This window comes from Brachypodium distachyon, chromosome 3 (genome assembly GCF_000005505.3).
Source record: "Brachypodium distachyon strain Bd21 chromosome 3, Brachypodium_distachyon_v3.0, whole genome shotgun sequence".
Taxonomy (NCBI): Eukaryota; Viridiplantae; Streptophyta; class Magnoliopsida; order Poales; family Poaceae; genus Brachypodium; species Brachypodium distachyon.
Genome location: NC_016133.3, coordinates 40,496,129 through 40,518,690, shown reverse-complemented (window position 1 = coordinate 40,518,690; position 22,562 = coordinate 40,496,129). Strand labels below are relative to the sequence as shown.

Here is a 22,562-nt window from a genome sequence, read left to right as displayed (position 1 = left end):
ATTTGAACAAAAAGACGGTGGACTTAGATTAGCGTATTCATCTCTATTAGAGACTTTTGTGGGCTGATCGTTTGGCCTTTCTCGGCCATTAAGCTTTCAGCCCTATTAGGTTAGGATTAAACGTGGCTTTTGACTTTTGGCTTCTGACTTTTGTCTTGATATTGTTAGTTGCTTTTGTAACTTAGAAACCAAAAAGTTAAACGTTAGGGAAGGCTAACCAAACAGGGACTATATATCAGCTACTACCTCCGCCAACAAAATCATAACCATAAGCAAGTCATCTTGATCAAATTTTCGGTCAAACGAAAACTAATACACTCACTATTGTTGGACGAATGTAGTATCCTGCGCAACGATGGATAGATCCCGCCATATTTTCAGATCCGCAATTTTTTATCCGTCGAACAAAATTTGTATCAATTTTTTTTGCCTACAAATCCGGCTCCTCTTTCCTCTTCTGCATCCTTTCCTTTCTTGCCTCCCGTTTCCAAGTTTGCGTACGATGCTTCTTCTATTCAACCTTAACCTTCCACCAGATGAGTAAGAGAAAGCCCCCTTCCTTGCTTATATGTGCGAGGGCTCTCCGGGCATGAAGATGGAGCCGTTGGTGGAACCTCGGTGCAAGTGCAATGTGCGCCGCAGTCTGTCAGACGCTGCCACGTGCTGCGTGCAACGACCGGAGGGAGGAGGGAGGTCGCGCTGCACGCGGTTGGATGTAGGGGCGTGGGTTTTCCTCTTTGGTTCCTGTCTTAACTGCGAAAGACGGAAAGGAGGGTGTAATAGATTTCGAATCGGTTTCTATTCCGGTTTGGCGATTGGATCAGATTGATAATAAATCTAGATCGTACAAAAACTTTTGTAAAATCTGGACCATAAAATTTCTGTTACTTTAATTAGATATTAGATTTGTGTGTGTTGGTGCAAGCTAGAAGCAAAGCGCAATATAGTGTCCCCTCCGTTACTTTTTATAAGATGTCATAAAGATGTATATTACGGCTGAAAAATTTGTGTTAATAATAGTGCAAGTAATCTTTTAGAAAAAATGAGTTTAATTCTAGAAATCATCAAAAGAGGCAAAAAAATTCTTAAAGACTACAATCCTCAGTATTTTTGTGTAAAAATCCTTTGGACAAAGAGGCTCAAGTTTTCCGGCCGCACAATTACTCTATTGGTGCCAAAAAAAGGTTCCTTCAAGTGAGGCAATGGGCCGAACTGGGCCGTCGAACCCATGGTCACATTGATTCAGTGATTTTCCATTTTATGCTTCGCAACACTCAGATCTGCGCCTCTCAAAAAACACACACACACTCAAAAAACAAAAACTTAGATCTGCATCACCCCCTGCAGGTTGCAGCGTTACTGCACATCTGGTTCTTTACCTTGACTCAAATTATGTCTTGGATTTGGTAAGGTCAACAATATCAGTCAAAAGCTAGCAGTTTTATGTCAGTTTGGTGATACGGAGCCATGCATGTCTCATGTCAAAAGCTTCAAATGATTGCTCTGCAGAAAGCTAGCGATGCGATCATACGAGACCTTTTGGCTTTTGCAGCTTTGCTCCCTCGTGATAAGAGTTCTGACACATACTTGCAGGACTACATCGTTTCTCTGAACCTGTCCATGGATTTCGGCTCGTACGAGCTTCCAGCTGCATGTCCGTTCGTATGTGCGAGTTTATACTACACGCAGTTGCGTTTTCAACAATAGAAACTGCAACTGCAACGCTTATGCATGAAAGTGTGTATAAATTTCTGCTGGATGGAGCCCAGACTAGGTAGGAGATTAACTTGCAAACCGCACATACTGAGCACATGTTGTAGTGAAACGAACCTCATCAAAACCATCTTAAGTACTGCACGAGTTATGCTACTGTATTAGTGTTACTCGCAGTTATTGTTTGTGGCTGCACCTTGGCGCAACAGTGGAGTAGGTAGGCATGGATGCAAAGAGCATGGCAAAAGATCGATCGAGCTGAGCAGAGTAGAGAGGATGGCCATGCCATGCGTCCTTATCCCTGACAGGTCGTCAACGCCGTAGCGTGGTGTATTTTTTTGGCTTCGTCTTTCGTTGCGTACTCGGTCGCCCACATGGGTGTATTTTACCGGTCCCCACGCGCATCGTGGTCTAGACAGACGTCCGGCCCTCAGTTAAGTTTTGCCACTTTGGTCACCCTCCTTTTGCTCACGTTCAGTACTGGAATATCATTGTTCAGCTAGTACTGTTTTTTTTTTGTCGTTGCGATAATTCTGAGCTGGGCTGGGTAATGTATCCAGCGGTATGCCATCCGTCTCGGCCGTCGGCATGCATGCTCGTCGGGACTCCTGGCCGGCCGGCAGACACATCTGCGTCCATCTGATCACCTATCTTCTGTGTAATGCACTAATGCCTTGGAGCCCATAACTGACACCACAGGGCGGCCCGACCGGCCGGCAGGCACACCACGGCACCACCAGGGCGCGAGGGCGTGAACCAACCGTGCCGTGGCTCGTGTGGTTGGAGCCAGAGAAGGACTGCAAGGCACGGGCTTTCCGCCGCCGCACCTTGAGCCCTTGACGCATTGCCACGCAACAGCCAGTCGATCCAGTGCACGCAGCGGGTGGCCTGGCCGCCATGTGCGTGGCGGCCTCGGGGGAATCGCCGTGTCAACTCGACCGAGATCCTTGCCCGCGCCGGCACCTGTCTCCCGAGAAAACTATAACAAAGCCCGGTTTGTCAGCTGAAGGAGTACGTCATGGCTCGATCGGCTGGTTTGGTAGTTGGATTGGATGGACGGGATAGCTACTGGCAGGTGAGCAGAGCCAACTGGCCGGGCTCGGGATTCCGGACCGTCCTGCTTCAGGTTAGCTGCCGCCTCGGCTTCAAACCCTCAATGCTGTGCTGGTCCCGTCCGTCCCTCACGTAGTACGAAAGCAAGTTTCCACCGCACGAGTAATAATTGGTCGAATAAGAGATGCTCCGGCTTTCCACAGGCCGGAGGAGCAACCTGCACGCTAGAAAAAAAAAACGCACGGAACGGGCGGCACAATGACCGGAGGCGCTGTCAGCGTGCGCAAAGTTTCAGCGGCCGCAGTAAAACCAGCCCACGTTTCAGTTTCACAGCCGCTTCTTCCTCCTCGAGATGCCCGTACGAAGCAGCCAGCCCTGCCCTGCGTGTGCTGTGGCGTGGTGACCACCACCGCGCGCGATTCATTTCCGCCACCTCCCTCCCCTCGTCCTCGTCCCCCGCCCGCATTAAACGCCACCCCACGCACGCGCTCCGCGCCATCCCCCGCACGCACCGCACCCGCCATTCTTTAATACCCCCGCCGCTCGCTCGAGCGCGCTTATTGTCGACCTCTCCAGTACTCTCCCTCCTCCTCCCTGCCGCGCCGTGCCGTTTTTCCGCTGGCACCAGCGACTGCTGGCTGCTTCGTATTGATGAGGGTTGGTGGCGACGAGGAGGCCGGGCTAGCGTCCCGCGGCGGCGTTGGCGGCGGCGGCGGCGGCGAGGGGGTGGTGATGAGGAGAGGGGCGGATGTGGCGGAGGAGGGAGGTGGTGGATGCTCGACGTCTCGCGGTGATCCGGTCAGTGATTCGGATTCCCCATTCCCGCATTGCCTTGACTCGTTTCGACTTTGCGTTAATAGTGCCGATGCAGTCGGCAAACGTAGTGCCCGAATCCTATCGGAGTCGCGTCCTTTGAAGCTTCTTCGTTAGAACTTAGGTGGAATTTGGTGATCGGGCGACCAAATGTGTCCCTTCTGTGAAGGGACTAAGAGAGGAATAACAAATTTTAGGGAGATTTTAGTAGTTTCCATGCCCCATGTCACATCTGCTCTTTGTAGACGACTGCCTTATATGAAGGCGACTTGATCCAATTCTGCTGGCTCCGGACAGATGGGGTTGTACTCGGATAAATTTGTAAGATGATAGCTAAACTATCACTGTCGCTAACGAACCAATGGAGACGACGAGGGAAGCAATGATGGTGCCTTTTCATGGCTTTGCCGGAGAATCTAGCACGAAAAGTGGAGTGTACTTTGTCGATGATGAAACGGTGGCATTTTCTGCTGCCGTGGGATTCGATTCTTTTCGCAGTGGGTTTTTGATATTGCTTACTTGCAACTTCACAGACGAGTGTTGTTTGTTTTGCTTATCCAGCACAGTGGTTAGTGCAGGCTTTGCCAAGCTTCGTGCGATTGGGTGGTGGACCGGGCACAGATCTGGAGCCTCGTGGGCTGCCCACCACCTCCTCCTCTTCCGACGGTGAGCGCAGTGTGGAGTGTGGACACGCACAGCTCACTGTTTGTCTTCTTACTGCTGTAGCCTGTAGCACTGTTGCTTGGTGGATGCTCAGTTTGGGCAGCTTGCATAACTTTACAGCTTTTAAAGTTGGAGCACTTTCATCTTCTGTAGGTTCACCAGCTTCTACAGGGTCAGGTGAGGACGACCACAACGACGGGGCACTTGGAGGGGCGAAGGGAGAGAGGTGGATACAGCGCCCCGGGCTGAACAAGAATCCAGTCCTCCGTTCTACTGGAGGTAGTAACATTCTTTAACTTGCGTTGCTGATCGATTGTCCATGTTGTACATGAGTATTAATTTCTGTTATGCTCGCATCCTGTTTGATAGAATGCCAAGCCCAGCGGCATCCATTGGGGGCTGTTCTTTTCCAAGGTAGAAAGGACCGGAAGCAGCGCCCAGTGTCGCTTGATTTTGGCTGTCCGGGTGTTGACAGATCCTCGACGCATTCCCCGGGTTTCTTTGTCAGTGGTGTGGGGGTGATGAACAAGGGATTGGGTGTGTCACCACAGAATAGATCAGGGGTGTTAACTAGCCCAGGGACACCAGGCTACAGCCGGCGTGGCACGACGGTTGTTGGGTACCAGCAGGGGTGGAGTTCTGAGAGAGTGCCCCTGCCTTCAGACGGTCACAGAAGGCATCCGGGTAGCAGTATCGCATTGCCTTACAACAATGGGAGAGTATTGCCCTCGAAATGGGAAGACGCTGAGAGGTGGATCTTCAGTCCGAATCCCAGCGATGTACCTGGGAGGACTTCAATGCTACAACCTCGACGACCAAAGTCCAAAAGTGGACCACTTGGACCTCCTGGAAGATTTGGTGCACCGTACTCGTCTGTTTCATCATCGGCTTCATTACTTGACAGCGTGGGAGTTGGAAGTCAAGCGATTAACACACCTTTCTTGTCTGGGGTCTTGTTACCAGAGCATGTTTGTGGGGGCAGTAGCCACACTGGAATTGATATAGGAGGAGCATCTGGCGAGGATAGCAGCAATGGCCGTGGTGGCAGGTCAGTGAATGGTGGCCATTCAGCTGTCTGGTCTACCGGGGTTCGCCATCTGTTGTACAGTTCAGTTCAGTCATCTCAATCATTGTCTTCTTCTGAGGAATTTAGTCAAGGTATTGATCCCTTATTCTATTAAACCCCATGTCAATCCGTGGCTAGAGTAGCTTTGATGTCTAGACTGTCGAAAATGGAATATTTTTCGAGGTTTTTCTTTGCTAAAATAAAGTACAACAGAGTTTTCCTTGAACTATACAAAAGTTTTGGATGATTCAGAATGTTGGTAGCCCTGTTAAGAATGTTATTCATCACAATACAGTGGCTTAATTTTCGCAAATTTCAGAAGGAGCTACTAACTGTTCTCCTGAAACATTTTCATTGTCTGCTGCTTTCCCAGATGAACAGGTTGAAGTTACAAAAGACTTGGCCACTAGCAATACCCCTGTAATTTCGAGGAAGGATGTGGCAACGCAAACTAGCCCTGACCTTAGCAGATCCTCTTCTCCCAACATGAGGCCCTCCTTTTCTCGTTCACTATCAGTACAACAAGTCAAGGAGCTGGAGAGCTGTTTCTCTAAGCTTGAAATCAAAGATGTAGAGATGGATGATCGAGTGACTCTGACCAGGTGGTCCAAGAAACATGTTTCACGGAGCTCTGACAAGAACTCAACAAATATCATAGAGTGGAAGAGAAAGACAATGGAATCTAAATCTTCAACCTGGGAATTAACAGAAACTGCAAAGTGTATTGCAAAGTAAGGAAATTCCTTTTATTTTAGTCCTTTTTGATAAAGTTGTCATTTCACTGACCCTTTCTAAATCATATGGAGTAACATGTACAAGACTAACTAAGTAGATATTACCCCCTAAAAAGTTAAGTAGATATTACTTTATAGAATTACTCCGTACTTCGGTTCTCTTCTACTAATATGCCATGCACCTAATAGTTTGCCTTAACTTGTCATGTTTTAATATGATATTACTAAGACTTCACTATTACAAGTTGCATCGTCCTAGAAGAACTTTCTAGTGTAAGCAAAGGAATGAGGTTAAGTTCTTCTATAACTAATTCAATGGTGCCTGAATTTTGTTTACAAGATTTAGAATGCTACTGAAGAGAGCAGAAGGTACAAGGATAATCTGTTTTTAGTGGTGCAAGGATATGTCAGCACATAGTTTCTAGAGCTATTGTGCCTATTTTAGTCATCATCAATTTTTTTCTTTAACCCACGCCTAAGTGCGCGATATCTGTATTAGAAGAGGGTATCGAGCGACGCCAGGACGAACAGACAAATAAAAAACGATAGGCCAAAAGACAAATACGCACAAAAACAACCAAAGAAAGAAAGAGAAAAATAACAAAAACACCGCAGCATAGCGAAAAACTGTACAGGCCAGCTCAGCATCATTGTCGATATACAACTATATCTTCTACTAGTTAGAACTGGGAGATGAAACACGATTGTGGCAATCTTCCAACTTACCGACCATTATGAAATATATTACTGTGCTGTAAACTTGAACTGATTCTTATCTAGGTCAATTGTCTAATGTAAGTGTTTGATAGCTAATGAGAATGAAATTTTTTTTGTCTTGTCTTACGGAAAGCTGATGGGTATTGGGTAGATTTGTCATGTCTTACATATTGTCTGTCTGAAGGATTGAGGGGGAGGAAGCAAAAATGACTGCTTGGGAGAATATGCAGAAAGCAAAAGCAGAGGCGGCAATACAGAAGCTTGTGGTATGCTTGTTTCTTTGCTTCTGGCTTTCCTTAATCATTATTTTAGTAGTTTATTTAACCATATGCATCCTGTCCTGCGCGTATCTACTTTTCCCTGTGTATCCTATTCTACTGCTCATTAGTGGAGCTATGTTTGAGAGTTACAGTTTATATGGTTCGTTCTTGATTACTGCTAGTGAGTTCGATATTTATCATTTCACACAACTTTGTTCAGATCAAACTTGAAAAGAAACGATCATACTCGCTGGAGAGGATTTTCAACACCTTCAGGTCAGCTCATAGGAAAACACAAGTGGTGGGCAGTACAACAACCGCAAATCATGACCAGCAGATCTCCAGGAGTGTCAAAAGGACATCACACCTCAGCAAGAATGGCCAAATGAGTTCGCTGAGTGGATGTTTCACTTGCCATGCTTTCTAGTGCGGTAGTTAAATAATCAAGTAAGATTTCAAAATTTATTGTTGATAGATTGCATATGATTGGCAGCAATAATTACTCAAAGTTATCTTCTTGATATGTTGTTCATAGATACGGAGTAGCATATCTTCAAGTTCATAATATGAGTCATGACCTCCAAAAGTAAACTAAAGCTGTTTGTACTTCATGCGTTAGTTTACTGGTAACAACAAGAAACAGCGATCATAGAATTTAGCAGCAAATCTGATTTTTATTATTTTGGGCTGAACCTTCATACAGACCTAGCGGTACTTTTACTCTCTTTGTTGCACTTAACCTGCATAAAATTGCAACAAATGCTTGCCAAACTTTACAAAGTGATCTGAAGTATTTCTTCTCTTACAGTTGAAATTTCTTAAGAGGTACACACACCAACTTACAGAATTAATCGATTTATAGCCATGTACCTTTGATCTATGTGTGCTTAACTCGTAAAGACTGCACTGTTTTCAGGCACTATTATTATTGAAACTAAAGGGTGGAAATCAGAGGTGAGTTTGTACAGAACTATGGACAATCGCCAAGTACGAACGGACTGGATCCTTCGAAGTTTTCAACCAATGGTCTGTCTGCAACGGGGGTCATATTCTCGCATTTCATTTGGTGTTAATTCTGCCAGGGAAACAACATAAAGTAGAAGCAGAAGGAATGCAACCCTTGTGAATGGTGATTTACTGTTATCTCAGCGCATATAGTAATAAGATCCCTTTCTGCTTATGGTCTTTGAGGTGCCTTTGGTGACTCTTTTATAAATTAGAAACTACAGAACTTCGCATGGCATTCCAGTCCGAGTGCAAGGGTTGTCACTAGAACAGTGTTTCCCGTCAAAAAACTAGAACACAGTGTTCTCTTGTGCTTAACCCCAAACGCCGTCTGGATCATGAGATGATGTATAAAGAAACCTTGCATGTTTTTATTTTATTTGGCACATCGAGCATGTTCCTACAATCCTACTGCTGTTGATAATATCAGCGATTTTATCCTTTGATAACTTTGTAACTGCCACTAAATATTTCACTCGTCTATAGGGACTGCTTGTTATACTCACGCTTGGTGATATTTATCTCTTTTACCAGTTCTTTTGGTTTACCTTTTAGCTACCGTACGATAAAGAGCGACTGTATTTACATTCTTTTGGTTCATATTTGTCAGAATCTTATTCTTTGTAGTCTCACATTTCTGCTATTTAAAGTAGATATAAAATTATTTGGTTCGACCTCTCATTTTTCTATTCTCATATTCCCAGTCTTCACACATGTGGATGAAGTAAATATACAAGCGCAACTTGGTTCACTCATAACTCATATCTTTGAAACTGATTTGCTGTAAAAACCAACACTATTTCTTGCACTAAAAGGCAGGAAAGTCGAAACGATATTTGCCATTTAATGGCACCATTGTTTGCAGAGAAGAAATAGAAGTAACAGCTATTACAACACAAGAGTATCAAAGTTCAAAGTAGATAACTGTTAGGTTAAAACATTGAGCACAAGACAAAATGATTATCATTACGTGCTCGTCGTGTTGTAAGCCATGTCCGCGGATGATGTGTCCATGTCATTCAAGCCAAGCTCCTCATTTTGCTCCCAGCTCCTCTCGTACTCCTCGACTGCAATTCAGGGATAACAATTCATTGCAAACGTCAGAATAGCAGTAATTATGCGTATTCTTCCTCCAGCTGTTAGTATGCATACACCAATTATGAGCACGGCTGGAAAAAATTATATATTCTGCAATTCACATCAAAGACTAATTGGAGGCAAGAAATGTTCACAATAACCTGTCATTTGGTTTTAAATTTAAGTGCATGGCTGCCTTAATGATGCATAATAGTGTGTATGATTTATTGATTGGACCAACTTACTTGTTAGCTGGTGGTCATCTTCTATTGAATCCGTGGCAGGGGCAACAAACGAAGCCGCCAATGCATCATCAATAATTAAAGTCCAAGGCTCTTGTAAACTTAGAAGCTGAAAATACACATATGTTAATTTTAACACATCCATAATACCTATATTGAAAAGGAACATGCCTACCCCTTTTCCACCCAAACTCCACTCAAGTTTAACATGAACCAATTGGTAAAGAGAGCGAGAAATGAGCTGGACTAGACCAATACATTCTCAACAAAAACACTATTAACATTTGCTTGCTACCAAGAAAACAAGGTCGCCATGCTTTAGCAAGACTTTGCTCAAGAACTGGCGTGTACTTTTAAAGCAAAGGCGCTGCATAATATTCTGCAGATTAAGTGGAATAGAACCCTGCTGGAGCAACAAAACATTACACAAAACAAAAAGAAATTACATACCTTTGACAATCTCTCCGTGAAACCATCCCATTTCTTCTTCTTCCATTCATGTGTGCTATCACCCAATTGGAATCCATGAACTCTCTCCAGTGCTGTAACCTCAAGATAAAAGAATTAATTCTAGTGTCCCGATATAAGTTGTCAAATCAGTTGAACAAAGAAGCTTAAAAAAGCTCACTCTAAAGAAATGGTAGACCTATCACATAAAGTGCAAAGAATAACAAAACATACATGTGAAACAAGTATTTGAATGAACACTTGCTTAATCATTCTTGGGAGATGTTGACAAAACAAAGACATGGGTGTAATCTAGTTATGGGACAAACATCGACTGTAATTTGGCTTCCAGATAATTCCATTTTATACAATAAATAAGCTATAAAGCTACACATAGAGTAACAGCCCGTTTGGCAACCATTGTTTCATTTCATTTGGTAGAAATGAAATGAAATCCAATCTTCGGTAGGATTTCATTTGGTTGAATTTGAATTCCTTGTTCAAAAATCATGTTTGTCTACCACATGGATTTGTAAAGTGACATACAATTCCAGAGAAATGATGACTTTTGGAAAGGAATTTGGGTTAGTTATAGTGCAATTCCATGGAATTTGAGATTGAATACTTGTGGCCAATTCCGTGCCACCAAACAAGTTCGTTTCTGGAATTCAAAATGAATTCCAGAATTCTAGGCCCAAATGATGGGTTCCAAACGAGCTGTAAAAGATTTGCTGGTCAGCAACCTTGTAACTTCAATTAACATGGCTCATGCAATCTATTTTGGTGTCGTAAACAGAGGGGACAGGATGTATGTTGAACTTACCCTCGCATATTTTCACAATTAAACCTTCAACAGTTGTCACCATGCCACCCAGTGTTCCACTTGACAGCTCCAAGTCAAGTTCAGGTACTTGCACCGCAGCTGAATCTGACTGAAGAAATAAAAGGTAACTCATTATCAATCAAGTTACATATCAGATATTGCAATAAACACACAAAATTGCAACGCAATTCTGAACACTCTTTTCAGTTTGCTAAATAGTGGAATGGATGGATCCTATCATGAGAAAAATTCTGACCTTTATTACATCACGACTAAGATCCTTTGCATTTTGCACACGTAGAGTAGTTTTCTTTCCTTTAGCTGGGATTTCGCCACCAGGCTTCAGCTGATTGAACGACAAGACTGAATTCAGAAGTCTGACCAAATACAACAGTGGCAAATCCAGTTCTTGGTATATATGAAAAATCCAGATATGTGTATATGACACTGAAACTGACCTCTGAGTTGCGATAACCACATACGTCACATGTTGTTGCCATAACAATCACCTCTCGAAAATATGGGATTTCTATCAAAGGTCAAGGATCTGACACGGCAGTAAATACTAGAGTATTTGCAGCATTGTTTCTCCAAGATAGTGAGATTGATCACAAAACTAAGCTAGCAAAACAGAAACACTACATATAATCTGTTCCTGAGATCGATCATCCTAATGAACAAGTGTTACATAAACACTATGAATACTCTATTGAATCCACGTGCAAATAGTGAATATTAAGGCGAAAGGGATACTTGTAGCAAAGAAACGAGTGACACACTCAGTTGCACAGGCCCCACATGTTGATGGCAAAGTATCAACCTGTCCAAGTGAATTTTGTAAGGTAATGCGGACTTAGTTGTTGATAGTTCGTTGTTACTTGTTGGGTAACTGACATACCTCTTCTGGTGCTGAATATCTACACAAAGCTGCAGTAACTTCATCAGAGTTTCCCTGAGCTATAGCACGACGACCCGCAATAGCTCCAACTGACCCATGGGGCATCCTTTGCAGCCCACCAGACTTTGCTTCCACTGTTGAAGCATCCCGAGAAGACTCTCCAGGTTCTTTGGTTGGTTCAGCAAGAAAACCAAGTGCTGCTTGTTGTTCAGATGTCCTTTCATAGAATTTCAAAGATAGCAAAGGATCTGACGAAGGTGCATGCCTGTCGATTTATGTAGATGATCAATACATGCAGAACACTTATCAACTGCCCCCTCCGTTCCAAAATGTATGGCATATAACTTTTGTTGACAGTCAAAATTTTATAGCAAAAATATCAACATATACATTGTCAAATCAAGATACTGTAAAAATATATCTCACAATGGTTCTAATGAACTTTATTTGGCATCATAGATGTTGATATTTTTGTTGTAAGGTTGGTCAAAACTTTGGAAAGTATGGCAGTCAACAAAAGTTATACGCCCTACATTTTGGAATGGAGGAAGTATAATCTTTCAGTGTGCATCATAAGGCGCCACTCAAAAGTCAAAAGTCTGGACTCAAACCATTTAGATTAGAACCCTAAAGGCCTAAACTATGGAAGCAGCCTACTTAACACCTCTCGGTTCGCTTTGCGGGTTATTTTGGCGGACTTGTGCGCCACATGTGTGGTTTTATTGATGTGGCGCTTACGTAAAAAGTCTAGAAGCAGGGAAAAATTGTAAGTGTTATAATTCCTTGACAGTTTTGTAGAATCTCATAATAAGTCTATAAGCATGCAGATTTACAGTTTGAAACATATGCAATTGAGCACTTTCCACGTCTTTCCTTTTTTTTTTAGAGATGACTGTTTTCTGAATTTTAGTTTTGGTATTTCTTTATTTCATCAGAATTCTCATTCTCTCAATTTCCCTCCACTTTTTTGTGACATCCCAATATTGTTTGAAAAATTGGATACGCAGCACGTACATCAGCCAAAACCATCTACCATGAACCGATGGGTGTGTGAACTGTTTTCTTAGATTAGGGTTGTAATGAAGCGTTTTAAGAATTCAGGGTTGAAAAGTGGACTTTTGCTATTTTGCAAGAGTACAGAGTTGAAATGTTGACCTATTTCTATTATAATCATAAGGAGTGAGGACCTAATTTTTTTAAGTACAGACATGCACTGAATGCTCAGAAATTGTAACTATGCCCTTGATCTTTTGCTGTTCTGCAAGAGTACAGAGTTGAATATGAACCTATTTCTATTGTAATCATAAAGAAAGAGGACCTAAATATTGTAAGTACAGAAACGCACTGAATGCATAGAAGTTATAACTATGCTCTTGATGTCAAACAATTCCAAAATTTGAAATATTCTAATAAAAATATTAGTACGAAAGCTACAAAATACTTACGGATTCTCAATGAAGCTGTTTCCAGAAGGATCATCAAGAATAAAGGTAAAAGCCACTTCTCCTGATCCGAGAGATTTCAATTTTACTAAGAACTTATCAATAGCTTCAGCTTTTTGGGGATCCACTTTCTGCCGGACATCCAAAAACACAATTAGTGTATTACTAGCTGGCTCAATTGTAACACAAAAACTAAGTACATAGCCCCAAGATTCACCTTTCTTTCATCTTGAAGTGCCTGCAACTCATCAACAGCTCGCATAATGCACCCTTCCACCTAATTTGTGATCCAAAATATTAAGTAAACTAGCGATCAAGAAAATATTTTGACAAAGAACATCCCCAGAATTTATATACAGAAAAGAAGCATACTGTTGAAAGTGTTCCACGTTGAGCTTCTGGAGGGATCTCAAAATCCAGTTCCGGAATCTGCATATAAGTCAAGCGTAAATACAAAAGCAGCAGTGAATGCATTAACAAGTGAATGAATCAGTGATACCTTAATAGTCGCTGAATCAGATTTCACGACCTGACGGTTCAGTATCTGTGGCAATACAGCTTGTTAGTTATAGTATAGCATTCAACCAGGATGTTTTACGTACCTGAGAAAGCACGCAACATGCATATGCACTTAATGTGAACTGAACTAACATGTGTTAGTACACTAAGTGCTAGTGCAGGTGGGAGAGGTGATCTAGTAACAGGGATACAAGCAAAAAGGAAATCTTTTGCGGTTGGGATAGAGAAGTCTGTGAGATGCAGATGGGTTTTCCAAGGTCTGCTTAGCTACGATATGCACATATTAGCAAGGTCAGATTAGCCCAACGTACAAAACAAGAACAGACCAATTCACTAGGAGAGATATACAGATATAAGAGGGATTTAAAGCTCAGTCAATCATTGTTGGCTTTTCAAAATTGTTGCCGTTTCCTCTAAAAAAATAGTTGCCATTTTCTGTTTGTAAATATATCTACTAGGGAGGATCTCTGGAGTTGTAACAACAAAATCTTGCTTGAACAAGTAAGAATAAATGTCACTAAATAGATTCCTATGTGCAGCTCAGCTTAGCCCAGCTACCACAATCTACTACTACCTCCGATCCAAAATAAGTGTCACCGTTTAGTTCAAAACCATGACACTTATTCTGGATCGGAGGGAGTATTAAAATTAGAAATATACTACTCCAGGATGTTTTATTAAATTTTGAATCGAAGGAGTACGAAAGATATACCTCGCTCTTCCCAGACGGGACTTCCAAACGGTAGCAACATCCCTTTGGCTGGAGCTGTCCAGCAAACTGAACTTCATTGTTCCTAACACATAAGCAAACCAACTTAAGACCTCATACTCCAAATGATCTCCAAATCTACCAGTTACACACTAGTGCTGCGACATGTGACTATCTGCACAAACTTTACAGTGAAGTATAAATGGACATCGTCTTACCTTTCACTACAATGAGGGCACTCAAAAGCCATCAGAACAACCTGCAGATTTAGAGAGGCAAGTTTCACGCACACCTCAAATCAGAAATAGCAGCTTTAGCCACGAACAGAGAGCGCTAAGAAGCTCACCTCCCGGAAGTGTGGAATCAGGGTCAGCAGTATCCTAGTTATGCCCTAACCACAACAAATTGCAAACATCAGTCTCTCAGGAACCGAAGAGAACTACAGAAACCAAATGGGAGGGGATGGAATCATGGAAGGGCAGGGGTGTTAGGGGCGGTATCAAAAAGTGAAGGCTCTTACGTTCTCGCCGCAGCGCATGCAGAGGGACTCGATCTCGTGGAGCGGCGTGGCGTGCGCGTCCTCGTCGCCCGCTGACTCCGCCGCGGAGCGGAGGTCCACTACCACGCGCCCTTCCTCGCCGGAGCTCGCCATGAACGCGGGAGATGGATGCGTTCTCTCCAAGGAACGGAGCTTTCAGAAGCTTCTCGCGATCTCTTTGCTTAGCTTCAGCTGGGTTTGGCTCTGGACTCTCGAGTGCTTCGCGGCGGGAGGGGAAGAAGGGACGGAACGGGAAGGGGATGGAAGAAAAGAGCGAGACCTAGGTGTCTCTGGAAACAAGTTAGCGCCTGGCGAAAATGGGCTGGGCTATGTAAAAAGGGCTGCAAGATTGCGTCTCCGGAAGTACAAAGCCCATTGGGCAAAACGATCTACAGGGCCTATAGACCGCCGAGGCCGAAACAAAACAAAAAATGCAGGTTTTCTTCACTAGATTTTCAAAACAAAACAAAAAAAATCTAAAAATGCTGAAGCGACGCAGATGCTGCTTAGTGCACCGTATGCCGGACGGACGCGCTGCTCGCTGGAACACATTTCTCATCTATCCGTCAGAGTTGAAACTTAAAGCAGTACTTGGTAAAAAAAAACTTAAAGCAGTGAGGCACAGCGCATCGCTCTTACACATTGAGAAAAGTCCAAGGTGATTTCAGATTAACAAAAAGACGAACAGAGTTTGTTAGGTGGATTGGCACTGAATCAATTTTCAGAGCCTGCAAGTTACAACCCTAAAACTCTGGAAGCCTCTGCTTTTGCATTAGATGGCTAAGCTTCATAAATGAATTTGCACAAGGCAAGGAACAACAGGAAATGTGTTCTGATCTCTTGAGTCTTGAAAGGACCCTAAAGCAGGCACATTGTAGACCAGAAATTCTCCTCTGACAAAACAAATGAAAGTCAGTTTAGCTGAAGGTGATCATCATTTCATCAGGCGAAGTCTTGTAATATAACAAGTGAACAGGTCGCAGATGGTTTGCATTACGTCAGCTCATGTACTAGAAAACAGAATAGAGTTGTTAGTGAAAATTATCAAGTACTTGGAAAGAGATGTTGCACCACTAAAATCGTCCTCAATTTACAAGTTGCGATGATAGACTTAGCAGGTTTTAGACTTAGTAGAACTAAAACCGAGTACATGAAGTGCGGTTTCAGTACTACTACGCCCGAGGAGGAGGTTAGCTTTGATGGGCAGGTAGTGCCTCAGAAGGACACCTTTCGATATTTGGGGTCGATGCTGCAAAAGGATGGGGACATCGATGAAGATGTGAACCATCGAATCAAAGCCGGATGGATGAAGTGGCGCCAAGCTTCTGGCATTCTTTGTGACAAAAGAGTGCCACAAAAGCTAAAAGGCAAGTTTTATAGGACGGCGATTCGACCCGCAATATTGTATGGCGCTGAGTGTTGGCCGACTAAAAGGCGACATGTTCAACAGTTAGGTGTGGCGGAGATGCGCATGTTGAGGTGGATGTGTGGCCACACAAGGAGGGACCGCGTCCGGAATGATGATATTCGAGACAGAGTTGGGGTAGCACCGATTGCAGAGAAGCTTGTTCAGCATCGTTTAAGATGGTTTGGGCATATCCAGCGCAGGCCTCTAAATGCTCCAGTGCATAGCGGACGGCTAAAGCGTGCTGGAAATGTCAAGAGAGGTCGGGGTAGACCAAACTTGACATGGGAGGAGTCCGTAAAGAGAGATCTGAAGGACTGGAATATCACCAAAGAACTAGCCATGAACAGGGGCTGCATGGAAGCTTGCTATCCATGTGCCAGAACCATGAGTTGGTTGCGAGTTTTTATGGGTTTCACCTCTAGCCTACCCCAACTTGTTTGGGACTAAAGGCTTTGTTGTTGTTGTTGTTGTTGTTGTTGTTGATGATAGATTATCTTTCGGTACACAAAGAAACATATGTGCTTTGTAGTCCTAATCATTCAAGAAAAAGCTCATTTGCCAGAACTAAAACGATTAATGTCTATCAACATCAAACTCAAATAGAACTTACCACTAAGCAATCCACCAGTGTCATTTATACGACAGCAGATCATGTCGAGATGATTGACCCAACTTAACCTTTCAATGCAAATTTGGTCCCTCCCAACATATATGGTGGATCATCTTAGTCCAGCAAGGCAGCAATAGAAGTATTTGGCTGTCTCCAGAAGAGTTATGGTGACCTTTTGTCTCAAGCTTAGCTGCTGCAAGATCCCAATAGGCAATAGCACAACCAAATGTATCTGCTTTCACTACATCATTACATAGTACCAGAAATATAAGGTGTTTTAGCTGTTGGGGTACTCAAAAACTAATCCAGTTGCCACAAGTTTGGCTCGTCTGTGGCCAAAGAATTTTCTAATAATAGCCAGGGAAAAATCGATCGCTGTCCCAAGCCCCTTCCCAGTAATCAAATTTCCGTCAACCACAACCTTTGATCGGTCCATAACTTGACAAGTGAGCTGATTAACTATGTCAGAGTGAGCTGTTACTGTTTTATCCTGAGTGGCAATTCCAATGTTAATATTCTATTTCAAGGAAATATGAGATATTAAGATGCGAGGAATTTTTAGTCCGAAACATCACCTGAAGAAACCCTTGCTTCTGTAAAATCAGTGGAGAAAAAGAGATTCCACCATACATCCTGCCTGCTTGCTTTTGTTCCTCGAGAAACTTCTGAAGAATTTTGGACTTCTGCAGCCGCTCAGCTCCAACAGGTCCTCCCTAGACAATTTCAATAGACAGAGAAATGATGAACAAAGAAAAGCCAAACATATCAAAAGGAACGTAGAGCATGCTAATGGACACACTTGAACACCTAAAATTCTAGCTAGTTTTCCATTGAAATTCTCGATGCTACACCTTAATACATAGTTCAGAAAAGTGAGGCAAGGAAGATGGAGACAGGACTTCAAAGTTGAACAACAGGCATCATTTATCATACAAACAAAAGTAGAAACATGACACACATGTAAGTTTAATTCTCGTTCAAACTTTTTCTGAGCTGGATCCTTTCTTCTACTAGCTTATTATATCACAATTTGGTGTACAGGTCAACTCATATGCAAGGAACAGCAAACTGAGGTTGATCATGACATGTTAGACATGCACTTCAGACTGGTCTACATTTATCAGTAATAACATGCAGGGATAACCAATTAACACAAAAGTCAGGAACTTTGTCTGTCATGCACGGATAAACTGATGCCACATACCTTACAGGAATAATAATGACGTTTTGAGTCAGGAATTCAGCATTTGTGATTGTCAAATAAAAATGTGAAACACAAAACAACTTACAGGCAGAATGATTAGATCATATTTTGACTCAAAAGCACTCAGAATGCTTTTATCAGCAACAATCTTCATCCTTTGAGATCCAACAATATTAGTAGATTTTTCAACTGATGCCAACACCACATTTATGTTTGCCCGTCTTAAAATATCCACCAACATTATGATCTCCATCTCTTCTGACCCATTTGCAATTGGAATGAGAACCTGTATCAGAAGTCAAATCACCAGAAAATCAGTGGCACGCTATAAGAAAAGTCTAACACAGCAATATCTGGTACTCCAACTGCTTCTAATACCTTCAAGGATGAATGCAGCTGGAAGTAACAAGGACTAGATAGATATATGAGTTGTGTTTTACACACATAACAGTACCATATGAACGGAATCAATAGATAGATCAACTACATATCATGCTAAAGCATATGCAAGAAAATTAAATTAATAAAACCAAGCATGCACTTTTAAATAAGCGTCAAGATATAAAAACTAAGTTAAGTACAAGAATTTTCATTGGTGCTGTCAAATTCCATTTTCTTAGAGAAATGTTTCAGTCATCCATTGTTCAGCCAAACATTGTTACACTGTTAGTTTAGTAGTACTCACGTAAGCAGGAGTCCTAGGCATTCTGGCATAAAATTCTAGGTAAGGAATACTCCAAAACATAAGATCACAACTCATCATTCAACATGAACTTACCTGGGGGTTGTGATCTAATGACCACTCGACTTCATTGACTTCTGTACATCTCTCATGATCAGCATCAATTTGTGTCATCTACGGGAAACACACAATAAAGTGTTTTCTAATCTCTCATGGTGATAGGATGTCATATAATGCAAAAGAGTTACAGTTGTCCCTTAAATAAGCATAATATATAAAGTCTGCAAATGTAGCCAACTGGAAGATAAATCGAATTGATCGAAGAAGAAACTCAGAGTAATTTGAGGTAGCAGGTACACTATTCATAAAATGTTAACAAGCGCGTGAACAAACTAAAGTTAGAAGAAAATTAGTGTTAAAAGGCAGGATAATAAAAGTAGTTTTCTTTACGAACCAAAGTACTGTTCATATCTTCAGCTGCATGAGCCCCGAATAATTGCTCGACAAATGATAAAGCAAATTGAAATGCCGTCCCTGGACCACGACTAGTCGTGAGCTCTCCTGAAACCTGAACATTTGACTCAACAGCTCGAAATGTTGGGAGATCTCCTATGAAGGACGGGTGGCTTGTGATCTCATAATGCACCAAAAAAGTAATGTCAGCTAAAAACCAGACCCTGACTGGGCAAATTTAGTCATGTAACAAAACAACCACCTTTCTCCCCCTGTGAAGACCCCACGGCATGAGAACAACAGCTGGTGCAGCACATATAGCACCATACAATCTTTTCTCCTCCGCCTGTCTAACTGTGATCCTCTGAAGGATCTTGTTGTCTCTCAACCGCACTGACCCAGGCATTCCTCCCTGAACACATCACCCCAAGAATCAACGATGAGAATTGGATAAGGCCAGTTTGTAACACGCATATAATACCCCAATTCGAAGAACGTTAAAGGTTGGCAGGGTTCGCAAGTTGCTATCAGCATGGAAAATGAGCACATACTAGAAAACACTTTAAAACGCTGGCACGCTGCAGTACTATAGACGAGATGCTCAGAAGAATGCTATGCTATCTCATAGAAAGAATGGAAATGGTCGTAATAACTTCGGCACGTATATCCAATAGGACATATCTTTGCTCCACACATATGAAAAGTACCATATACTCATATAGATATACTAGGACAGCACACAAGATGAGAGTGTGAGGTGAGTTACCGGGAGAGCCACAAGGTCGAACACCTGGTCGGCGCAAGCGGAAATGAGCTTGTCTGCGATGAGATGGGTACCACACGAGGCCTCCACCTCGAGGCCGTCCTCCACGGAGGCCAGCGTCACGTCGGCACCGGCTCGCCGGAGGACACCGGCCAGGATGACCGCCTCCATCTCCTCCGTGCCCATGGCGATGGCCACAAGAACCTTGAAAATGCAGAGTACTGTCAAAAAAAAATCTTGAAAATGCAGAGCGTAGAAACTCAGGCTCTCCTCCACGCTGTTAAAGAGGGAGGTGATGAGTGGGGACCAGACCTTCTTCCTGGTAGAGGGCGGCGATGAGACGGCCGTTGCAGCGGCGGGGAGAGTGGGGGCGACCCGCGCCACGGAGCGGAATTGCGGTGACCGCGAGTAAGGGGGGCTGCAGCTGGTTTGGAGATGCAGGGGCGACCGTATCGCCATGGCGGGAAGTGAGGTCGGGGATAGGAGAGATTTGGACGCGGAGAGCATTGTGGAGTCTGAAGATGGCCGATGGCGCGGCGAGAGGAGCAACGGCTGAAACCTGAAATGGATAATTCGTTAGGAAAATCTCTGGAGAAGTTCATTTTTACCTCCAGAACTGAACTTGTATTTACAGCCGACTTCCCTTCCACTGGTTTTGTTTGTGTAGTTTTTTAGGAACCGCAGACTAACGAGTCTAAACAAACATCTCGTTTGCAGCTACATGGAGAGAAGACAATCGAAATTCACTAAACAACAAAAGTTTTGAATTTGATGCTTCTCTTTCTGGCTCTAGCTTGTACAAATCCCACGCCGTCTTAGCTAGTGGTGTGGTGTTCTTTTGATTACAGACTAAACATGTGGAGACATGAAACGTAGAAGACGAATATTGGTTACTCTCTTTGCGTGTTTTTGCAGCCACTTTACTTGGTTCTTGTTGGGCGGGCCCAGGATTTCCAAATTGGTATTCAAAATCTCGGCAAAAAAAAACATTGACAGTCAAAAGGCATGTATTTTGCAAATATAGAAGATATAGAGCAGAAACAAGCCCTGAATGAGCATGATATAACATCATACTCCTTCCGTCTCATATTAAGTGCTGAAATATTACATGTATCTAGACGCTTTTTAGGTATAGATACATGCATATTTTGACATATTTGAGTCACTTAATTTGGAACGGAGGGAGTAGATGGAATTTAGCATAACATCCCAAATTGTTCGATATATCAAAGCACTAATTATGTAACATAAGGAGGTGGCAACATCTGGTAAATAGAGAGGATACAGAATAGCAAATATAGTAAAAAGCTTACTAGTTACTCCTACATGACAACTTTCAGATCTTTCATTTTCTGAAATTGAGTGATGATGTCCTCATCTTTAATTTTCAAGAAGAATTCCCTTTTTGATGAATGTAACTAGAGCGGAGGCGCAGAGCGGCCAGGGAGCAGAGAGTGGCAAGCTGCGAGGAGGGGCCTGGCGGCTGTCGGGCTGGCCGCATGGAGGCTGGAGGTGAGCAGCGAAGAAGGAGCGAGGAGTTGCGGAAGGGTTCGCACCGGCCGCCGCCGGCCACGAGCGTATTTTATCGATTGGGGAAAATTTCTATCTAGATAAATCATTAGGCCACTGGGCGTCGGTGGAGGGTGGAGGCAGCCTAGAACTAAGTTAGGTTGGTTTAGTTACTTCAATGGTTTTCATTTTCTTTATTTTCGTTTTTCCTTTATGTATGTGTACGACGCACACTATATGTACCTAGTTTTTTTTCGAAAATAATTGGTATCCAACTTAATACCTTTGCATAAAGGTGGGCCCACACGGCTGCAAATGCCACTGTTATCTCTAAGCCGGGCTGCCATTCGTATGCATGCATAGTAGTAAATAAATTGATCTCTTGGTTTCTAGAGACATCACCTTGTCTTTCTCGGGTCACCGGTTTTCTTCACATTTCATTACTTCTTCTTTCTACACACATTGCTCATTGCTGGCTGCTTCTCATTTTCAGTTTCTCTCTTCCATCCAATTTAAACCGAAAGAAAACAGCTAGAGATATCGATAGGTGGTTGAACACTTTGCTCAAGCCCAGGTAACTGCAAAGGAGCACGACGGAAGCATCCTCGGCGGTATTGGTGCTGGCCTCTGCGTACCAGGTCAATTGTCAACGTCAAGCGTGTGCAACGCATTGCCGCGCCGCTGTCACATAGAACCAGCTGCTTAATGCCGAGCATGCTCAATGCGAACACTATGCAGGGGTTGTGTTATACCGTCGTGCATGCGTGGTCCCTTCTTTTTTGGGTGTAGTCACGAAGCTCATTGACATAATTCATGCGGACCACATGCTAAGAGCTTTTTTTTTTTTCCAAAATACAGTCTTACGCATCAAAAAACATGAGAGGGAATGATGGGAAAATATAAGTTTTAATTTGTTTCTGGGAATCGTGTTTCAAAACTAGCATTAAATCACCATGTTTGGAGGTTAATTCAGAAGACGTCGTACTCATACATGTGCCACAACAGTACAACACCGTGGAATATTTCGCTTTGCTAACATTATACGCGAACTCTGAATTATTTATACCCCGTACCAAATTCGTGCCTGGAGCTGTTTCAGAAAACACGCATGCTCCAATGTGAAAAAAAGGCGGGAGCACGATTGCACGAAAAACAAAGAGTCACCCCATGTTACGGGATCTCCTGCCGTATCTGGTCGGTATGACATTTCCTGT

At 43.0% G+C, this 22,562-nt stretch overlaps 3 protein-coding genes across 5 annotated transcripts; 1 reads left to right on the top strand and 2 right to left on the bottom strand.

Annotated features, from left to right (window-relative positions):
* Positions 1-3,131: 3,131 nt before the first annotated feature.
* Positions 3,132-8,529, top strand: LOC100834817. Of its 3 annotated transcripts, XM_014901048.2 has the most exons (9): positions 3,132-3,564; positions 4,158-4,245; positions 4,396-4,521; positions 4,612-5,400; positions 5,682-6,039; positions 6,944-7,025; positions 7,240-7,466; positions 7,828-7,844; positions 7,936-8,529. In XM_014901048.2, the coding sequence occupies exons 1-7, from the start codon at positions 3,418-3,420 to the stop codon at positions 7,444-7,446; spliced, it is 1,797 nt and encodes a 598-aa protein (XP_014756534.1). In that variant the 5' UTR covers positions 3,132-3,417; the 3' UTR covers positions 7,447-7,466; positions 7,828-7,844; positions 7,936-8,529. The 3 variants fall into 3 exon arrangements, with proteins under 3 accessions (XP_014756534.1, XP_024316798.1, XP_014756533.1); XM_014901047.2 differs by lacking the exon at positions 7,828-7,844 and having other exon boundaries at positions 3,134-3,564; XM_024461030.1 differs by having other exon boundaries at positions 3,133-3,564; positions 7,240-8,529.
* A 242-nt stretch (positions 8,530-8,771) lies between these two features.
* Positions 8,772-14,990, bottom strand: LOC100836574 (zinc finger protein ZPR1). Its single transcript, XM_003574581.4, has 16 exons — positions 14,702-14,990; positions 14,528-14,572; positions 14,400-14,440; positions 14,185-14,266; positions 13,453-13,497; positions 13,326-13,382; positions 13,171-13,230; positions 12,957-13,084; positions 11,512-11,776; positions 11,367-11,433; positions 11,072-11,142; positions 10,870-10,959; positions 10,614-10,722; positions 9,794-9,885; positions 9,347-9,452; positions 8,772-9,091 (listed from the first exon to the last, which is right to left on the bottom strand). The coding sequence occupies exons 1-16, from the start codon at positions 14,831-14,833 to the stop codon at positions 8,991-8,993; spliced, it is 1,491 nt and encodes a 496-aa protein (XP_003574629.1). The 5' UTR covers positions 14,834-14,990; the 3' UTR covers positions 8,772-8,990.
* Positions 14,991-16,665: 1,675 nt separating this feature from the next.
* On the bottom strand, positions 16,666-20,443 carry LOC100835749 (protein DJ-1 homolog C). Its single transcript, XM_024462300.1, has 8 exons — positions 20,152-20,443; positions 19,843-20,043; positions 19,339-19,488; positions 19,078-19,257; positions 18,720-18,797; positions 18,027-18,227; positions 17,313-17,450; positions 16,666-17,227 (listed from the first exon to the last, which is right to left on the bottom strand). Exons 1-8 carry the CDS (start codon positions 20,344-20,346, stop codon positions 17,015-17,017), a joined length of 1,356 nt encoding a protein of 451 aa, XP_024318068.1. The 5' UTR covers positions 20,347-20,443; the 3' UTR covers positions 16,666-17,014.
* Between the last annotated feature and the right edge of the window lie 2,119 nt (positions 20,444-22,562).

What these genes read in the sequence shown, in the direction of transcription:
- LOC100834817 (XM_014901048.2), top strand. Translation starts at nt 3,418, where the DNA reads ATGAGGGTTGGTGGCGACGAGGAGGCCGGGCTAGCGTCCCGCGGCGGC. An exon ending in CGACGTCTCGCGGTGATCCG is followed by an intron (nt 3,565 to 4,157) that starts GTCAGTGATTCG and finishes TGGTTAGTGCAG; the next exon opens with GCTTTGCCAAGCTTCGTGCG. An exon ending in ACTGCAAAGTGTATTGCAAA is followed by an intron (nt 6,040 to 6,943) that starts GTAAGGAAATTC and finishes GTCTGTCTGAAG; the next exon opens with GATTGAGGGGGAGGAAGCAA.
- LOC100836574 (XM_003574581.4), bottom strand. Translation starts at nt 14,833, where the DNA reads ATGGCGAGCTCCGGCGAGGAAGGGCGCGTGGTAGTGGACCTCCGCTCC. An exon ending in AACGTGGAACACTTTCAACA is followed by an intron (nt 13,231 to 13,325) that starts GTATGCTTCTTT and finishes ATCACAAATTAG; the next exon opens with GTGGAAGGGTGCATTATGCG. An exon ending in CACTCGTTTCTTTGCTACAA is followed by an intron (nt 11,143 to 11,366) that starts GTATCCCTTTCG and finishes GACCTTTGATAG; the next exon opens with AAATCCCATATTTTCGAGAG.
- LOC100835749 (XM_024462300.1), bottom strand. Translation starts at nt 20,346, where the DNA reads ATGCTCTCCGCGTCCAAATCTCTCCTATCCCCGACCTCACTTCCCGCC. An exon ending in TCGACCTTGTGGCTCTCCCG is followed by an intron (nt 19,489 to 19,842) that starts GTAACTCACCTC and finishes TGATGTGTTCAG; the next exon opens with GGAGGAATGCCTGGGTCAGT. An exon ending in GTCTTCACAGGGGGAGAAAG is followed by an intron (nt 19,258 to 19,338) that starts GTGGTTGTTTTG and finishes GTGCATTATGAG; the next exon opens with ATCACAAGCCACCCGTCCTT.